At 50.1% G+C, this 17497-nt stretch overlaps 4 protein-coding genes across 4 annotated transcripts; 2 read left to right on the forward strand and 2 right to left on the reverse strand.

The window, feature by feature from the left end:
- Window positions 1-849: 849 nt before the first annotated feature.
- Window positions 850-3347, forward strand: C7974DRAFT_444799 (uncharacterized protein; the record flags this gene model as incomplete). Its single annotated transcript, XM_046145525.1, has 4 exons — window positions 850-1311; window positions 1370-1731; window positions 1781-1908; window positions 2859-3347. Coding segments are annotated over 4 exons (1008 nt in total), but the record flags the coding sequence as incomplete, so codon positions are not given.
- A 4661-nt stretch (window positions 3348-8008) lies between these two features.
- Window positions 8009-8762, reverse strand: C7974DRAFT_405253 (uncharacterized protein). Its single transcript, XM_046143027.1, has one exon. It carries the CDS (start codon window positions 8731-8733, stop codon window positions 8035-8037), a length of 699 nt encoding a protein of 232 aa, XP_045991835.1. The 5' UTR covers window positions 8734-8762; the 3' UTR covers window positions 8009-8034.
- Window positions 8763-10269: 1507 nt separating this feature from the next.
- Window positions 10270-11695, forward strand: C7974DRAFT_476223 (uncharacterized protein). The gene is made up of 3 exons (XM_046146674.1): window positions 10270-10559; window positions 10687-11019; window positions 11098-11695. The coding sequence occupies exons 1-3, from the start codon at window positions 10415-10417 to the stop codon at window positions 11361-11363; spliced, it is 744 nt and encodes a 247-aa protein (XP_045991836.1). The 5' UTR covers window positions 10270-10414; the 3' UTR covers window positions 11364-11695.
- A 1478-nt stretch (window positions 11696-13173) lies between these two features.
- On the reverse strand, window positions 13174-14909 carry C7974DRAFT_76405 (beta-1,4-endoglucanase). The gene is made up of 2 exons (XM_046147229.1): window positions 14408-14909; window positions 13174-14355 (listed from the first exon to the last, which is right to left on the reverse strand). The coding sequence occupies exons 1-2, from the start codon at window positions 14700-14702 to the stop codon at window positions 13340-13342; spliced, it is 1311 nt and encodes a 436-aa protein (XP_045991837.1). The 5' UTR covers window positions 14703-14909; the 3' UTR covers window positions 13174-13339.
- Between the last annotated feature and the right edge of the window lie 2588 nt (window positions 14910-17497).

Genomic DNA, 17497 nt, shown 5'->3' on the forward strand with positions numbered 1-17497 from the left:
CATAGCACAAATACCTGGCGAATCTCAGCAAGACTGATCTGCAAAGAATGTTACCTTGAAGCTGTTTGTGGGAACCGCTCGCAGTTATATGTCTGTAAAATCACATACGTGAGCAATCTTGTAGCCTTAGCATTGCTTACTTTCTACAATCAGCACACATTAATCCATACTAGACGAGATAATCTATAGGCACACAGCTACAGTTGAATGTTTATATAACCTTAGAAACCGCTGCCTAGACTCTTCGATGTTCTATTATAGGGACGTGCAAATTATATAAGCTACGCACATATCTATATGAAACGAATCCTGTATGATGCAGGCTTAATACATGGCCAGATCGTACAAAATCTCCTTTTCTACTACCGGATTTCACGAATTTAGGAGATCAATGCAAGTGTAAGGACTTGTTACAGAACCAACAATCGACGAAGTCCATTAGCAACCTGCACTACCTCCTCTATTACCTATACAACGGTGCTTCGCTGTCCAGAAGGGCTTAAAACAGAGTAAGGCCCAGCGTAGGAATATCTAGACTGGTATGTCATCGATTGCAGCTAAGCCTACCACTCGAAAGTCAAGTTCGAAGCGCTATGATGTCTGATCTTCTATAACTAGGAAGCATGGTCCTACTATATAAGAACACATTAGCAACAACATTGTTCACTCGGTAGAGTAAAGTGAAAAGCGCTAGATTTGCTGTAGGAAATCTATTGCACAACGTCACAGCTTATCAGCACTCTTGTACATAGCGGGTGGGTAGGGCAATCCCAGGAGTGAAAAGAGAACGCCTTGACCCTGAGTTGCATAAGATGATCCGCCCTCTTCTTCTAGGGCCGATTCTAACATCCACAACACTCACAACTACCTTTTCATACGCTACTGCAGAATCACAACAAAGTGGCATCTTCAAACTCCAAGTCCAAGCCCCTGCCTGGTTGGCTGGCAGTCTTCTACATCTGCGCGATCAGCTTCTTCCTTGGCCGAGCTACTCGACATGGGCCGATGGATCTTCCAGCTTCCAGCCAGCCTTTCAATATATACGATTTTCTTGACCCCTGGACCAACGGATCGCTGTTGCTATCCACGCCAAAGATCGGCAATATCGGTTGGCCACTAGCATCCTTCGTCAGCGGAGCGTTGAATCGCACCAAGACCCAAGCCCAAGACATAGGCAACGACTTCCCTTCGTCTAGTCATCATCCAATCAGCCGCAGTCAAGAATACAAGCATATCGCGATCTATCTTGAAGAGCTACGAATGAACCGTCCGACTGTCAAGGCTCTGGAAAAGGGAGCTAACGCTCGCTATGTAAGTTTATCATCCCCTTGTAGCAAAATTCCAGGTTCAACGCTAACATGAAACTTAGAACTGTCTGCAAAACGCGACTCAAGCAGCGATGACGCATACTATTACCAACCCAGTTGGTTATAGCTACTTTGATGATGTCTGGAAGAATGCAAAGCCGGATCAGTGGACCCGCGCACAGCGCGAGCATCGTGCTGCAGTCCTCAACAATCTCGCTGAAAAAAGCATGTCGGCGTTCGGAAACTACCTCGCTGATGAATGGTGGTTTGATGTTGACAATGAAATCGGAGCTGTGAAGCAGGCTGCCAAGCAACTTCGTGGTGTTCTAGTCAACAATCCTCTTTACAACGACACTCAGGGATGTAAGACTCTCTCAACGACATCGACATACAGTGCATGGAACCTGGTTTGCAGGATCAGCACGTAGGTACAGCCCGTAAGCTTGATCGCAGTAGATGCTAACTTAGAACAGAAACATGACTATCCGTCGCAACATTAACTTCTGTCACCGTCTTCAAGGTGTCCAACAGCTAGACAATGAAGCATCCTATGTCCGCAGGACAGTTGGGATGCACCATGTCTCTGGTAAGAAGGCCCTTGGTATGATGAAGAACAATCACGCACACATCTCCACCTCTCGCTCGCCCGCATCATGGACTCATCCCGCTGCTGGACGATGCCAATGTGTACTCGTCTTATGTCGAGTCGTATGGCAAGTTAGCAGGCTTTGCTACAAATGAGTCATCGTGTGTACGTACGGGTCATAGCTGGGATACTGCCATGTGCCTCTGGTCGATGTTCTAAGTCGGGGAATGTGGGGCGCATGGATTGAGACTAAGGAACCGATAAGTTATCAAGCAATAAAAACCCTCGGCGGATATTGAGTGTCAGCACAAATTCAAGACAATCACAGGGATCCTCTTGGCAAATTATTGTAGTAGTTAATTCGCTCAATGCAACACATGTGTGCAGTCTACAACTACACTGAACTTACAACTCTTCATTAAACTTTCATGCAAAGATAGCAGAATTGCAAATGTATACTGCAACACCAATATCTGTCATAAGATCTTTGAATGCTTCTATGCGCTATGTGCAGCTGCTTGCGGAATAAAGAGGCACAAGTTCAGTTACTTAGGCGCAATTCTTTGGTGGGCAAAGAGCTGCGAAATCGTCTTTGTCGCTGCCCCGTGCGGAAGCCCTGCTCAGTAAATTGAAGATAATTGGACGACTGTGCGGTGGCGAGCGAGACCATATCGGGCAGGGGTAGGCACTATGTAGCAAAAAGATGGGTGGGGTCGCCGGCGCTGGGTGTGCGAGGAATATCGGTCTTTCCACCTCTCTGGGCATCTTACGACACCAATCCTCCGCACCTAAGCAAAATACTTAGACTAAAGTAGGACGCATAGAATCATTAAACTTTTTCTTTGCCGTGGCGCTCTTCTCTGTGTTGCTCGTCTCAGCACTCCGACTGCTCGGACTTTCCTCGGACCTGGCCTACCTTCCTCCCTCACGCTCTCCTTCGACCGCGCACGTACTACGCACTGCAGTATCCTACGCTTATTCCTCCCTCCCCTTTGCGCGCACCAACGGCGCCAACACCTAACTTCCCCAGCAACTGTATGTTGAGGTATTTGGTTCCGGCGGATCGGGGCTGGTGAGATGCAATCGGCACGCGGCGAAGCGCTGGACATCGCCGTGAGCCAATGGTGACTTGATCGTGTGATGGGTGGTAGATTCATTCGCGACGACAAAGGAAATAGGTTGGTAAGTCGGTGGACCATGTATGGTTGAGTCTGGTCTGTAGAGTTGGACGCGCTTTGACCGGCACGGGGTGGTTAGTTGCCTGTTTCTTTTCGTGCGGTTACAGAGAACGAGAGTGAGAGAGGAAGGACAAATATTGATATCACCATCTCGTTTGCGAGCGCGACGTTCGGAGATAAGCAGATTTTGTGGTCCAAGGCGGATTCTGTGGTTCTACCGTTTGGGTGGCGGAAACACTTGTAGAGTGAGTGAAGTTAAGCTTGGATAAAGCGCACGTAAAAGCTGATGCTGCGGGTTGTATTGTAGGCTAGCAGAGGCGATTAGCGTTAGCTCTCGTGATGATACCGTACTCACTCTGGCGCCAATATCTCATCAGCTTGGAGGGAATACGCCAATGAATTGTAGCCAGGGACTTTGATGGAAAGTAGTCGTATGTCTGGGACTGATTGCATGTATTTAATAAAGCCTAGTCTCTCTCTCCCTGCGGCCGCTCAAGCACTACTGATGCAGCATTCGATCTGCTATCAAATGGGCCTGTAGCTGCGTCAAGCGCTTGCGAAGAGTGCGGGTAGAGATACTTCAGTCTTGGGATCTGTCCATGACGGAGTACCCGTGGAGGGGCTAACAAGTAGGGCTGGAGTCGTGCTCGTGGTTGATCGACGCTTGCGGCATGAGAGGGCTTTATGGGCTCTACGAGCTTCGCGGTGAATTGTTACTAAGATGCCCAGGGGATGTATCCACAGAGCACAACAGGCGGTAATTGTAGTGCCGGTGCAATCTAATGAAGTAGCACACCCCATGGCGGGCTGCGTCGACGACTGTGACTAATTCTGCACACCTGCAGTCTGCAGGTGCTGCATACTCAAGATCTTTGACGCCGCTAAGGACTCGTCTTCGCTATTCTTCTCTGAAATCTGACCTGGATCATTCCGACTGGATTCTCCTGCATAGGACACGAATTTGATTCGATGAGTGACTGATCACTGCTAGAATGGTGGACACTGCCGTTGTTGGTAGACACCATCACAAGCGCCAGACCACTGGCACGATGATGGTAGGCTTGGTTGATAGGCGCCAGCATGTTGCTCTGCTGCGCCATACTCGATGGAGCAGGTGATTCGATTCGTCCAGATGAAGACGACGTATGAGCCAGGTGCGCAGGTGAATTCAACGTGTCCACAATGCTCAGGTTACAGATAAAGAGCGCTCTTGGCTCACGCAGGGATCAAAACAACTGAGCAACTCCAGGGCAATGTCGGTCTGATGCGCATAGCTGGGCGTGCTGGACAGTCTGGTCGGTAGCTCAGGTGGCGGTGACGCTCCGAAACGAGATCGAGTTTCAAAGCGAGCCTAAGTTGACGCCAGCTGCGATTCAGAATGCCGTCTCCAAGACGATGACTCATATCCAAAGCGCTCTCGGCGCATCCCTACCAAAGGAGACCGACGGCTCGCAAATACAGTCTAGCGCTGATTAGCTGTGAACTCTCAAAGATGCAGCCTCACTGGCCCAAGAGAAGCGATCGTCACCTGCAACTGGCCTTGCACTATACCAACCATACGCGCTCACACATTGCCCTGCTTCATCACTGATCCAATCAACAGCAGCAGTAAAGCCTCAATATGCGGAGCTTCTGTAGCACTTAAACCTAAGGAGGTCGCAGCGAGAGTAGAAAGCGTAGAACTGGTGCATGTTCCCGCAGTCTCCGGTGTCATGGAAACTTGTGCGGTAACAGATGCACAACTCAATATTGTGGGCACTGCAGCAGCAGTCGATGGCGGTGTGCGTGGTGGTGTAGGAGCGTCACGGCGTGGCGTTTTGCCACGCTGGGATTGTGCTGGTGGATGTACCTTCGGTGAGTGGCCGTTTGCTCTTAACGGTGTAGGAGACTTGAGATGATGGGCAGCCACGCTGACATCGAACGGAGATTGAAAAGCGGAAGAATAAATATCCTGTTGAAGAGCGATGAGATCAGCTAGCGCTTACGCATCTTCCCGTCGACTTTGCCGAAACAGTGGTTTGAACAGTTACTGAACAATGCTGTGTGGTGACATGTCACAGCGGTCAACTAGGGCCCTCAATCTCGAAGTGTAAATACGAAATGCTGATGCTAGTCATGCTCAGTTCCGTCTCGAGGTGAAAGTTGATGGGTATGGAGCGGTATTTCAGATCACAGCGAGTCGTCAATGCTCCACGCTTTGCGCAGTTAAACATCACCGTGATGGCTGTCTCTAGATAGCTGTTGCTATGGTGGTTCAGTCTCTTGGATAAGTTGATCTGGGTGCTGCTAATGATACTAATGCAAGGTTGCACACAGCCATCTGTACATGAACCGGCAGTACAACTGCTGCAAATTTGATCAAGATAGACTGCTACATTCATCATAGCTCGAACTTACTAGCATATGCGGTGAGAACTGATAAGAGCAGTGGCAGAATGTGTCGAGCACTTCCACAACACAACTCAGCGACCGCCCTAGTCGGCGACTGATTCAGCAATACTCCGCAGAAGAGAGTAGGGTGACGCTGTATGGTCTAGGTGGTGTAAGAGGCATCGTCATAGTTTACAGCGTCTCGTTTGAAGCAGAATCTGTGGCCTCGTCGCAGGTTTATTCATCGCAGGTTGGGCCTAGAGGATGTTGGGTGAGGTCCAGTGAGCACACCGCACCCACTCACATCATGGTGACGGCGCGAGAGATTTACCTCAGCTTTTCGTAACACATACAAAATCGCGCGTGTGTGTGAGGGTAGAAAAGCAAAACCCGGTACGTACAGGCAAGCTTCCTGTGCCACTCCGCCTGCGCTACTCCTCACGTCCCTGTGGTCGCCACGATAACCCGACGAACCACTGACAGGCAGTCACCAAGCCTCTACTACAGCATCCTCCATGCGGTTGTATCTGATTGCACGCTTATTGTGTGTACACACGCAGTCTGCGCATCGCTACAACATGGCACTACGGATTATTGTCCCAGGGGACGACCGAAGCCACACTGTTGCTCTGGCCACGGGACGAGATTTGCACGTCGGAGACGTGTGAGAAATGAGCGGCGAAGTATGAGTTGCGGGATATAAGATGCCATGCGAGACGTGAGATAGAAGATGTGATGCAACGTACATGTGATATTACTGCGTGTAAACCCTGCGCAGAACTCGTGATAGGATGTAGGTCGGCGGTATTCCTCCAATTCAGCTCCATACAGAACAGTAGCGACCTACACCACCGGACCATATCGACGCCGGTCTTCGAGTACAGGAAGCCTGATCTCTACCGGCGCTCACCAACTTATGCTCTATTACTCAACTCCGCGTCGCGACAAACCGCAGCAGGGACCGTGCCTTTCTCTTCGACGGGCGACAGTTCGCACAGGGGGTCCTCCAGCCATTGGCCACTTCGCGTTAGACGCGTGTTGTGCAGCGTGTGCAGACGCGGCGACCTGGAGGCGAGTCAGCACAGCGTGTTTGTGCAGCGATAGTCGAGTCGTACCGCAGCATGTGGTCAAGTCTTGGTTTTGCGGCAGCAAAACAGCTGCACAGATCGCGCACCGCGACATGTTGTTCTCTGGAGTACCCTCGCTGCGGGTCACGCAAGTCTCCCTCCACGGCTTTGTCATATGCGCTGATAAGGAGCGCCTTAGCGATCCAGGAGAACTTTCCGGACTTATGGAGGTCGTTAGTGGAGAAATAAGTCGAGCCGCGGGAGACAGACAGTCTTCGAGGCTTGGGTGTTGATTTGCTGTGCGCGCTTGCTGTTCTTTGCCTTGACGCGGTGGTGACAATGGGCGCGCTGCTGAGAGTATGCCAGCCATTGGTTTCCGGTCAAAGTAACCTGGGTGCAGGGGTTGTAGTATATTATCAAGTCGCTCGGCTTCATACCTGTGTCAGGTTGCTTGGCATGGCTGACTAGACCTACGCGGAATGCGCAGTCTGGGCGAATCATGGCGTTTTGAAGGTTGGCCATCGGCTCGTGAGCGCCCTGTATGGTCGAAAATGAGCTTGGGAAGTGGATGTCGGACACGACTGGACTGTCTGAGAGAGCCTGATGACCTATCCGCGCTTTTTTTTGGTTCAGAGAAGTTCCACACAGCGATTCTGTTGGATTGAGGAAGATGAGGCGCGTTCGCTAGCAAGCGGATACCAAGAGTGGAAACAAGGCGAGGGTCGAGCAATTAGGTGAGCGAGAGTGAAAGCCCCTTGTGACGTCAGGGCCGCTACAATCACGTTGAATGAGAGCAGAGTCGCCTCAGAAAAAGTGAATACAAGAATGCTACCCAGATGCAACGCACAAGATTTCTGTCGAATTAACATTTGCCAATGTCGCAAGGCCCCAGCTGTGATGACTGCTCAGTTGCCTCCATTTTATAGGACATCTTCAACAGTACCTTCGTCCTTTAGATTCTAGAAGAGTGTTGTGGAAGTTAGGAAAACGTAAGCTTGTGCTTATAATACATGTTCTTTCGGACCCTGGGCCTTACGTCTCTCACAAGCCGTGACCTACGCTGAACTTGATCGAAACTCGCCGAGGGCTTAACGTAGCAGCTGCCAACAGTGAAGGCTATTGGCTCATCTATTCATCAATAAATACGAAGAGCATTAGAATGCTGCGCGACATAGAAACCTTAAACACGCCCAGGCTCAGATGGCACGGTCTACTCTTTGCGGCGTATTGTGAGTCTGCACATCAATGGTAAAATATTCAAGGAGGGCCTCTCAGAGTTCAGGGCATAGAGTGAAAAGTTTAGCTTTGAGAAGCGTAGTGATTGGAATGTTTCTATCCTTACGTTACAAGTATGCAATTTTCATTCCACTTCTCTGTCATGCTTTGTTAGCACAGCAGATAAGTGATAAAATCAGCATACTGTCTCTTGGGACTCATATCGAGATACAGTGCCGATCCATCCGTCTGATTGTGGACACGTCAGAGGTCCTTCTCAAACTTCCTATGTATGACATCCGCAACATCATCTACAACGCAAAAAGTGGCAAAGCAATCGCTAGTAACCAGCTACTCACTTCCTGAGTCCGAGAATCTGCACCTCCAGTGAATTCAGGCAGCGATGTCGTGGCGGTTCGAGTTCCAGCAGTCGCATTGAAACCAGTTGTTGAGGTATGTGAGCTGGGCAGGATCGGAGATGACGAGACAGAGGTCAGAATGTTAGTTGAAACGGACGTCAACGTCGAAATCGACGTAAGAGTGGTCGCTGAAGTGGAGGTAAGGGTGTCGTCATCCGCGCCAGTCAAAGTCGAGGTTAAGACCGAAGTCGAAGCCAGGGTAACAACGACATCTTCCGTAGTTGTAGAAGAAACGTCCACAATCGTAGTCGGGAATTTGTCGACGATCGTGCTGACAGAGGTAACCGTTCCACCGCCGACAGTTTGGATTCCACCAAGGCCAGTGCACACCTTGCCAATCGGGCAGCAAACAGGCAGTCCACCTGTGCCCACGCCAGCACAGTAATCACCAGGCCGACATCCAGCAGATCCACCGGGAGCCGGGCAGCAGGTAGTGGTCAATGGGATGCAGGCATTGTCACTTCCACAGAGTTTTCCACCACTTTCTTGGCAAGAAAGTGTGGTAGTTTGCCGTTTGAAGAGTAGTGGGATGCTGTCGGTGCAGATGACGGATACGGCAAGCAGCGGTAGGAAAAGAGATGTCTTGAACATTGTGGGTGTATGGAGGTCTTGAAAGACTGTTGGAAGCTGGAAATCTAAAGGCAGATGTGAAGAGTCAGGTAGCTTTATATGTCGGACTCAGCTCGATCAGCCTCAGCGACGCGACGATTGCAATTATTTCCAGAGCGTCCGATAGTGTCGTGGGGAACACGGAACATTGAGCCGCAGAAACTATTTACATGCGGTATGATGATGTACAAGTTCCTCTATACACATATGGATGCCATTTGGTCAAGAAAGCGATATACGAGAGCGCCAATGCAGCCACAGAAGCACCGGGATTAAACATAGTTTCAGATTGCGATTTTGGCCCCCAAGGCTGAAGTAGCCTTAGCGAGGTGGTTTCTCTTGTTTTGAGCAAGCAACCGGCCTTATGCTTACCTGTGGACGCAGAGTGACCAGTGCTCACGTTCGCTTATTCGACTGAAGGTAGTATCTTTGTATGGGTTCGAGTTATTTGGGTAGTTGTCGCCGCTGTATTTTCTGGTCAGGCTGACATGCGGGAAGGAAACAGCCACAATCCGGGGTAAGCGAGAACAACAAACTTTCTGCGAACTGGGTGAGGTGTCTCGCCGCAAATCTGTGCCTTGAAATTCGATAATTGGTGCAGGTGGCGGACATCTGATCTCCGGTCTCGCAGCCAATTACTTGTTGTTCCTGCATGTTTCTATTCTTGATAAAAGCGACTGCACTTGGCATACAGCGGAAGCTGCAGCCACGCGGCAAGGTATGACGTATTCTTGTTGACTAACACGTCTAGTAAAGCACCATAACAAAGATAGTCTGTGGGCATAATGGCTAAACTCAATATGATTGTTGAGAAGCGGTTCACCGGTCGCTTAGCACTACAGTATTGTGTATCGCGCTGGTTGACCTTCCTTGACTGTACAGACACTGTCCAATTCTGCTGCTCGAGAGCTGCATAGGATGATCAGCCGTGCTGATAGGGGGGCAGAACAAAGCGACCTTGTGCAGATGCGGTGGGCCGGTCCCGCGTTGTGATAATACAACTGCCTGGGTACCTTGTAAAATCATGTGCACACACGACTCAAAGCTTTTGTTCTGGAATGACGCCCGTATAGTTGACTCGTCAATTGCGAAGTTGGACCTATGGCAAGTCGAGCATATCATATTCCAAGAGCTGCAATCGATTACGAGTCCTCAGATCATATCTTACACCTTGTAACATTCTATCAGAATTTCTCACACCTGATGAAAAGGTCATCCGTCGGTGCTGGCTGTCACTAAACTCTTACGAAGGACCATTCGCACGCGCAAGTCATAGGCGCGTTCTAGAAACAAATAGCGAAGTCTTTGCAAGAGTAATCTTCAACATACCTAGTAGACAGCCAGGTCATTTGTCTGGCAGCAGACACGCCTTTCCCATCCCTTACAGAATTCTTGCTTAAGTGGTAAGTCTGTCCTTTCGCTGGAGACGCGTGGCGTTGTTGCAACGCCAACTCGCTTCTCAAGTCTATAGACAATTCGCTCCACGTCTGACTGTTTGATGGATAAAACTGTTCTAGCCGGTCGCAGGCCTTGCACCCCTGATTAGAAACGATAGTGCTACACTTAATGTCAGAGTGTCAACGTCTTAAAACAGTCACAGTCCTGCCGCGCCAAGCTCACGTTTTGGAAGCTTCTTTGGTACAAAAGAGTTGCCCAATAACCTATGTCAATTACTCTACGTTGTAGACATCGCCACAGTCTTCCTCGTCGGTATCTTCATGGAAAATTATGTGGCGAATTCAGGATTGACTGCTCAGACAACGTCTTGATGCAGCTTAAGAAACGTGAAAATTATCTGTGGCTCGTGTGTAAGTGGAGCCCTCTTCTTCCAAATCATATCGGCATCGGCATCCGAGTGTCAAAATGATCGAAAATGTTCGGAGGAGATTTGAGCTGAAGAGGATTGCACCAATCCTCGTGTAAGCCCTTTGCCAGGTCAGGGGCAAGGCGAAACGGCCTGGCTAGCGGGCAGTGCAGACAAACCAGTAGAGGCAGAAGATGATGTTTTCAAGCCAGACACCAGATTCGCCAACAAATTTCCTATTCACAGTCAGATAGATTGGGGCCTTGTAGTGGTTCGTTCAGCTCCCACTGTGTTGGGCAGCTCAGGCGAAGAATCCGTGCGCACCTCTGTTGAAGAGATGAACGGACAAGATAAAGCCATGCCGTCGACAGACATTCGCCTTCAGCAGTTAGAGTCACCACCCGTAAGCGACCTTAAGGCAAGTGGCGAGTGGTCCAGGCTTCAATCGAGCTCGTGGCATGACAGTGCGTCCTCGAAGTATCTCGGCAGTCTTTCGGTGATTGGGGATTTGTCAATGTAGTCGGGTAAGAATGGGTTTCTAGACTGCAAACTCTCTGTCGCTGAAAGTGGCTCCTCAGACATAGCATGCAAGTCTGTCTCCTTCACCGCAGCCAGTGCTTCAACCTTCCAAGACGCGCCAGCCCATCTTATCGTTGTGTCGTGCTCACAGGAGCCAGCGACAGCGGTCTTCTCCTTCACGCCAGCCCGAGCAAGGCGCTGCGCGGAACGGAGAAGCAGCATGCGTTTGTTGTCTCAATGCGTCATCGCCGTGCAGAGGCGCGTGGTTTCGCGATTTGTGTGCGCGTGAGGGCGACGCTAGGCTGCGTGGCATCGTGGTCGTCTAAGTGCAGAAGGCGCGGCTGGCAACCAACTCACTACGGGCGCTGGGTCGTGTAGACGCGGCGGTCGGCAGGCTGCACGTGCGAGAGCACGTTGCGTGAGAGCCTGGCTGGCGAGGGCGAAGGTGCAGGCGGCGTGGCGTCGTCGAAGGCGCTGGTTGTGTCGCTGCCAGAGCCGGGCCTGCCGGGGTGCCGGGGGTTCGAAGGGCGGCTCAGGCTGCGGGGCTGGGGATTGCGGTGGCTGCGATAGCTGGCAATGAGGCTGTGAAGGCCGTTCGAATTCACCTAATAAAGGTTGGACTGGGAAGTCGCGCGGTCGAACATCGTCGAGGTAGTCGAATTCGCTTGTACAATGAATGGGATCGGGGCTATACCATTGCGCACGTGACGCACGGCCCCGCACGCCGCATTACATCACCAAAAGAACCAAGTATCCTCGGAAAACACCACACATGCGAGACCACGATTCTTGGAATTCAATATCATTTTCGCGTTTAATTACCACCCAGTCGCTGAGACTCCAAGCAACCACATCCCACTAGAGGCTTACGGAAGCAGAAGGTCAACAAGAACACAGTGCGCTGGATAGCAAGCTTCTTAAGCAACAAGAACAACTGTATCCTAGCTGACAGATTCATTCGCCATGAACATGCTATGAAAACAGGCATTGCTTAGGGTTCGCCACTCTCTCCTCTGCTGTGTATTCTGTACGACGGAAATAAGCAGCCCCAAATGAGTGGTTAATTGCTCTCATGCCAGCTCCCTTTTACTCTCTTCTCCAGCTAAGTTCTGCTATAAATGCTGCCTCTGCGCCAAAGACATTGTAGAGTGGTGCTCGCACCATGTTTGAGTTGCGATTTAGCTTCGTCGTCTCCGCTCACGCCGTCGCTGAGCATTGGATATGAGTCTCTTAGCAGAATGGCTTTGAGTTTGATGCGTCACCTGCGAAGGGCGTCCTGCACAGTGTCAGCGCTGGTCCACGAAGCATCACTCTAAGACCTATCCCAGATCCCAGATCGGGTGCCAAGCTAAGGCCTCACCTGCAAGCGAGTCAGTCCTACCTTATTTTCTCAGAATGCTAGCCCTAAGTCCGATAGCAAGTAAGTTACTCGAAATCACCTCACCCGGCAACAACAAAAACGGCAAAAAGAACAACAATTCTGTCGCCACCTTATTCACACGCCGCAAGCGCGCCGAGAACCGCATCAGGCAAACCCCGCCGCTGAGCTCGGACGCCTGGACATGCTCACCCTTGTACAAAGGCGACTTCAAACGCGCTTTCGCGCTCAGAAACATCTTCGACCAACGGAGAGAAGAGTTGCCAGGATGAAGAAGGACAACGGGTCTTCAAATGTTGGTGAAGGTATCAAGGTAGAGGAGAAGACAATGCGTCGGAAGAAGCGTATGGTCGAGAGCTTCGGGCATAGGGGCGGGTCTGGGTCTAGAGCTGCGGAGGCGCGAGGTGAGCTGACGCTGGAGGGCGTAAACGTGCAGATCTGTCCGCAGAGACACAACGACGGACAATAGGCTTGAGACGATGTCTTGTTAAAAACATGTAGTTTCTCGCCAGTCCCCAGTCCGTTGAAGCAAGTACAGCACCTTATACCAGGCATGGCGTCATTGCAGGCGTCTCAAGAGCCACACGGTGAATGGCGAGTCAGTTCAATGACAGTATGGTAGCAGCTACTTGAAAGACTCCCGCAAGCAAAGGGGTGCGTGATAGAACTGTGATTCTGGACGGGTATGTAACGCCTGCGTCTTTGTATTGTGCTGTCATTTTGACTAGATCTAAATCAAGCTGGTTGGGAGGGTAAAGACTTTTCTAAACAACGTGCTGCAAAAGATGTAGATATACAGGCCGCAAGAAAAGTAATCGAGACATTGTGGCTAGGCCAGGTAAAAGTATTGTTTCGAGTACAATGTACCTCAGAAGAGTACCAACAGTCTATGCGCGACTGAAGCACTTGGACATAAGAGTCTTGTCAGACGAACCAGTCGGTGTCATGGAAAGCACGTAAGAAGAGTCGAAAGCGCCAGCAGACCAACCTGTGTATCCAAGATACACATCGCTGTTCTTGTTGAGGGCAGCGATGGCAGCGCAAACGTACTGCTCACAAGAGGCAGTGTTGCCACCGCCAATCTCGGAGACAATCGCCTTGCGCCCTTCTGTACGGAGCCACGAGGCGAGGGGAGTGAAGGAATCGGACACGTGGTCGCTGGTACACTCTGCGTTGGTACCGCTATTATCAGAGTCTAGGTAGCGGTGTACGTCGAAGATGAGCTTGCTCGAAGAACCGTCAGCATCCTTGACAGTCAGAAGTGCTGGGCCGCTGTTCTGCACAAAGGTTCCTGCAGAAGTGTAGTCGGTACCGGGGAGGAGGATATATTGTGATGTAGCACCAGCTTTGCGGATAGCGGTGACAGCAGCTTGCACGGAGGTAGTCCAAGTTGACATTGTAAGGTCGTGCGGCTCATTCATCAAGCCGAACCCGATGTTCATCACGGACTTGTACTTGGTAGCAAGTTTAGACCAAACGTCGGCGAACTGGTCGTTGGTAGGGCCGCCTTGACCGACAATCGCGCCGTTCCATCGGGCGTAGTTGTGCAGATCGATGATGCAAAGTGCGCCAGTTGCCAGACAAGCTTGAACCAACTTATCGTAAGCACCAAAGACAGTAGCATCAAGCGAACCGCCAAGTTGGTTGTTGACAAGATGCTGCCAGCCAATGGGTAGGCGGAAAGTGTTGAGCTTATCTACGCTGGTGAAGTGCTGCATCTGAGCAATGCCGTTTGCGCCTGGATCTACGTAGGACCCGTAGCAGGATCCATCGGTAGAGCAGCCAAAATCAAACCCAGCAATGTTGACACCAGCGTACGACGTACGTCCTGACGAAGAGGAGCTCTGCGCAGCGACTGTTGCAGCTGCAGGCTTCGTAGAAGATGCGGCGGCGACAGACTTGGCTATGAGACGGTCAGTGCTGTTCGAAGGATCCTGGTCAGCACTGATGCTTACTAGAGGATCGATGGACTGTCACCAGCGTGGTGGCTGTGATAGCTGTCTTGGTGGGTGCGGCAGCTTTGGTCGTCCCCACGGCAGCTTTGGTGGTACCAGCGGCAGCCTTTGTAGGTCCAGCGGCAGCACCTGGAACACACTGATAGAACCAGTCATTTTGGTACTGGCAATGATAATCAGACACACATGTGACGGCACCAGTCCATCCACTGCCGCCACATTGAGCATAAGCCGTGCTCTCGGCTGCGGTGGCAGTTGCCATCAAGGCGGAGAGTACAAATGAATAGCGAGTCATCGCGACAGCTGAAAGGATGCAGAGGGAAAGGAAGTAAATGAAAGTGATCAGAATCAGATAAAGAGTGACTGAAGTGAGGTAAAGATCTTGCCAGACAACCTGGTCCGAAGCAGTACGTATATAAAGAAAGATGTAGCAAGGGACGTGCCTCTAGTCTTAGTTCGCAGTTATTAAAGTCGACTCACCCTAGGTCGCTTGTGCTCTAGTATCGTCTTCCTTCGCAAGATGGTGCAGCTGCTATCCGTGAGCACAATTTCCGTCGTTGTTTGTAATTGGCCCAGAGCACGACCGTGCGTATCGTACCCGTAAGTAGCGGCTGCGGACCATGCGTCATTTACCAGACTCCAGATTCTTAACGGAAATAAGCTTTCAACGACAAGAGCTTGGGAAAGCTTGAAATTCTACCGGTTCGGCAATTCTGGAACGACTTGTAGGGTCTTTTCTGTCAACCCCTGGAAGGACATGTCGGAGAGCGTTGACGATTTTAGGAGGCCCCGCTGAGAGCTTCGTTATCGAGGCTGGGGCCGGCCCTTCTCAGGGCCGCTAGGCGCGGCTCCTATTTCGCGCAGCGCAGCCATCGAGTCAACTGCCTGGATGGCCGAAGAAATGATCTCGGAAGTGGTCGTGGTCGCGCATGCCTACGAGCCGTGGTGCCCATTGTACGCCGGTACAGCGAAGCACGGGTTCAGCAGTCGGGCGAGGCGCTGAGTAGTCCACCTTTGCGTGATCATGCTCGAAATGGTGTGAGCGAGAACCTAGGCTCCAGATTGTGATTCGAGAGCGGAAGGTCGCTCTCCACCATGTACTAGGATTTTCGTAGTCAAGCTCAGGGCGGCCCAGCAATAGTAGCTGTATCGCAGGTTACACTGTAGTCGTAGACCTCAGATCTAATAATTTTCTAGCAAGCTTTATAAATATCTTCTAGTTTCTAGATATTACTTTGTTAATCGCGTTTAAGATAATAAATATAGGCTTAGTTGCTTTATTACTAAATAGTATAGTAAAAAGCCTAAGAAATAGCTTCTCTATTACTAAGCCTAAAAGTAGATAATAATCTTTATTATTATAGATCTCTAGTATTTAATTATAATATAAGTTCTAGCTATCTTATTAATAAATCTACTTTCTATATACTAGATTATTAAATATATTATTATAATACTAAGAGTAATTTTTATCTATATAAAGTTATTAGGCCCAGAGCCTAATCTACTCTAGGTTATATTTTATATTCTAATTTTATAAATCTTTTTCTTCTTCTTCTAGATTTTAAGACTAATTTTACTAAGTAATAAAAATAATACTAATACTATAATAATTAAGTACTACTTAGGTAGCTATTTAAGTAGCTATTTAGTAGCTTTATAACGTACCCCACGGGCGAGTCGGACAACGGGCGAGTCGGACACTTTTGCCAAGCCCCCACCAAACTCCACCCCATTATAACACAAAACAACCTAGTTTGGTGCTGCAACGTGCAGTATAGTCTGTAATACTATTCAGAAACTACTTCTATCTCTTTCTTACACGTTCGCGCGTTATGTCCTGTCTGATTACACCGTCCACAGCGCCTTTGGGAGGGCTCACCTACTTCAGCGCGCACCTGCTTCTTTGCCTTCTTACCATCACCACGCGCCCCAAACTCTTTTAGAGCTGTTAATCGCTGGCCCTCTTTAACTACTAGAGTACCTTCTTTCTTAACCCGCTTTCTTTTGTGTGATTTTCGTCGTGTGGCTGCCTCATTAGCAGCTTGAAGCTGAGTAATCTCCTGTTGCGCCAACACTAGCTTATGCGCAATTATTGCTGCCCCCTTTGCCACCTTCTCAAACGCCTCAACCATAGAGGTAGGCGAGCTATCTATATGCCTCTGAATCCTTGTCTTTACAAGCGTTGATTGCGACCCAAGTTCAAGGGTGTTGCTTGGGGTTTGCGACTGCCAGAGCTCGTTGTTGACAGGTAGTAGTGGTGATGGCGTGCGCAGCTTCACATCGAGGCTGCTTATAACCCGTTGTGGATCAAACGGGACCAGTCCAGCGCCTCGGAACCCTCCCTGAATGTTGCTAGAAGTAATTGCAGCGTTGTAGGCGCGTATAAAGCATGGTAGGAACTCTGTCTTTGTAATGTGGTTGATCTGGTTGCGCATGAGTATTTCGGCTTGGCGCCCATACGCCTTCTTCAAAGCAGCAAAACAAGCCACATCAAGAGGCTGTGTAAGGTGCGATGAGTGAGGAGGCAAGCAAAGAGCAATAATCTTGTTATCCTTGCAGTATTGCTGGAATTCAAGAGAGTCGTGGCTCTCATGACCATCAATAATGAGCAAACGGTGGGTGCCAACAGTACGCTCCTTTGTATGCCTGTTAAAGTGGTTTATCCAGTCCATACCAAGCTTGTTGGTAGTCCAGCCGTTATCAGAGACTCCGATAACCCAGTCTTGAGGCAGTTCTTCCTCCTTGTACCAGGCAGAGAGGTGGTGGTGGGCCTTGAAGATAAGGAAGGCAGGAATGGCCCATCCTTTGGCATTGATGCCTACTATAGCTGTAGCCCACTCCCGGTCGCCTGGCTGGATAGCTTTTGGCCGACCTCGTCGTTCTGAAGCTGTAACAACTGCTCCTGGGGAGATCTGGCCCATCATGAAGCCTGTCTCGTCGAAGTTGTACGTGTCTTCATCCTGGATGCCATACTTGGCTTTGGTGTTGGCTACCAGGCCAAACCAGCCCTGCAGAACCTCAGGATCCTCACAGAGAGCTCTCTTGTAGTCGTACTTGCGATTAAACTTGACTTTAAGTTCTGGGTGT

The sequence above is a fragment of the Boeremia exigua genome (assembly GCF_020726555.1).
Source record: "Boeremia exigua strain MPI-SDFR-AT-0100 chromosome Unknown C7974scaffold_14, whole genome shotgun sequence".
In the NCBI taxonomy this organism is placed as follows: domain Eukaryota; kingdom Fungi; phylum Ascomycota; class Dothideomycetes; order Pleosporales; family Didymellaceae; genus Boeremia; species Boeremia exigua.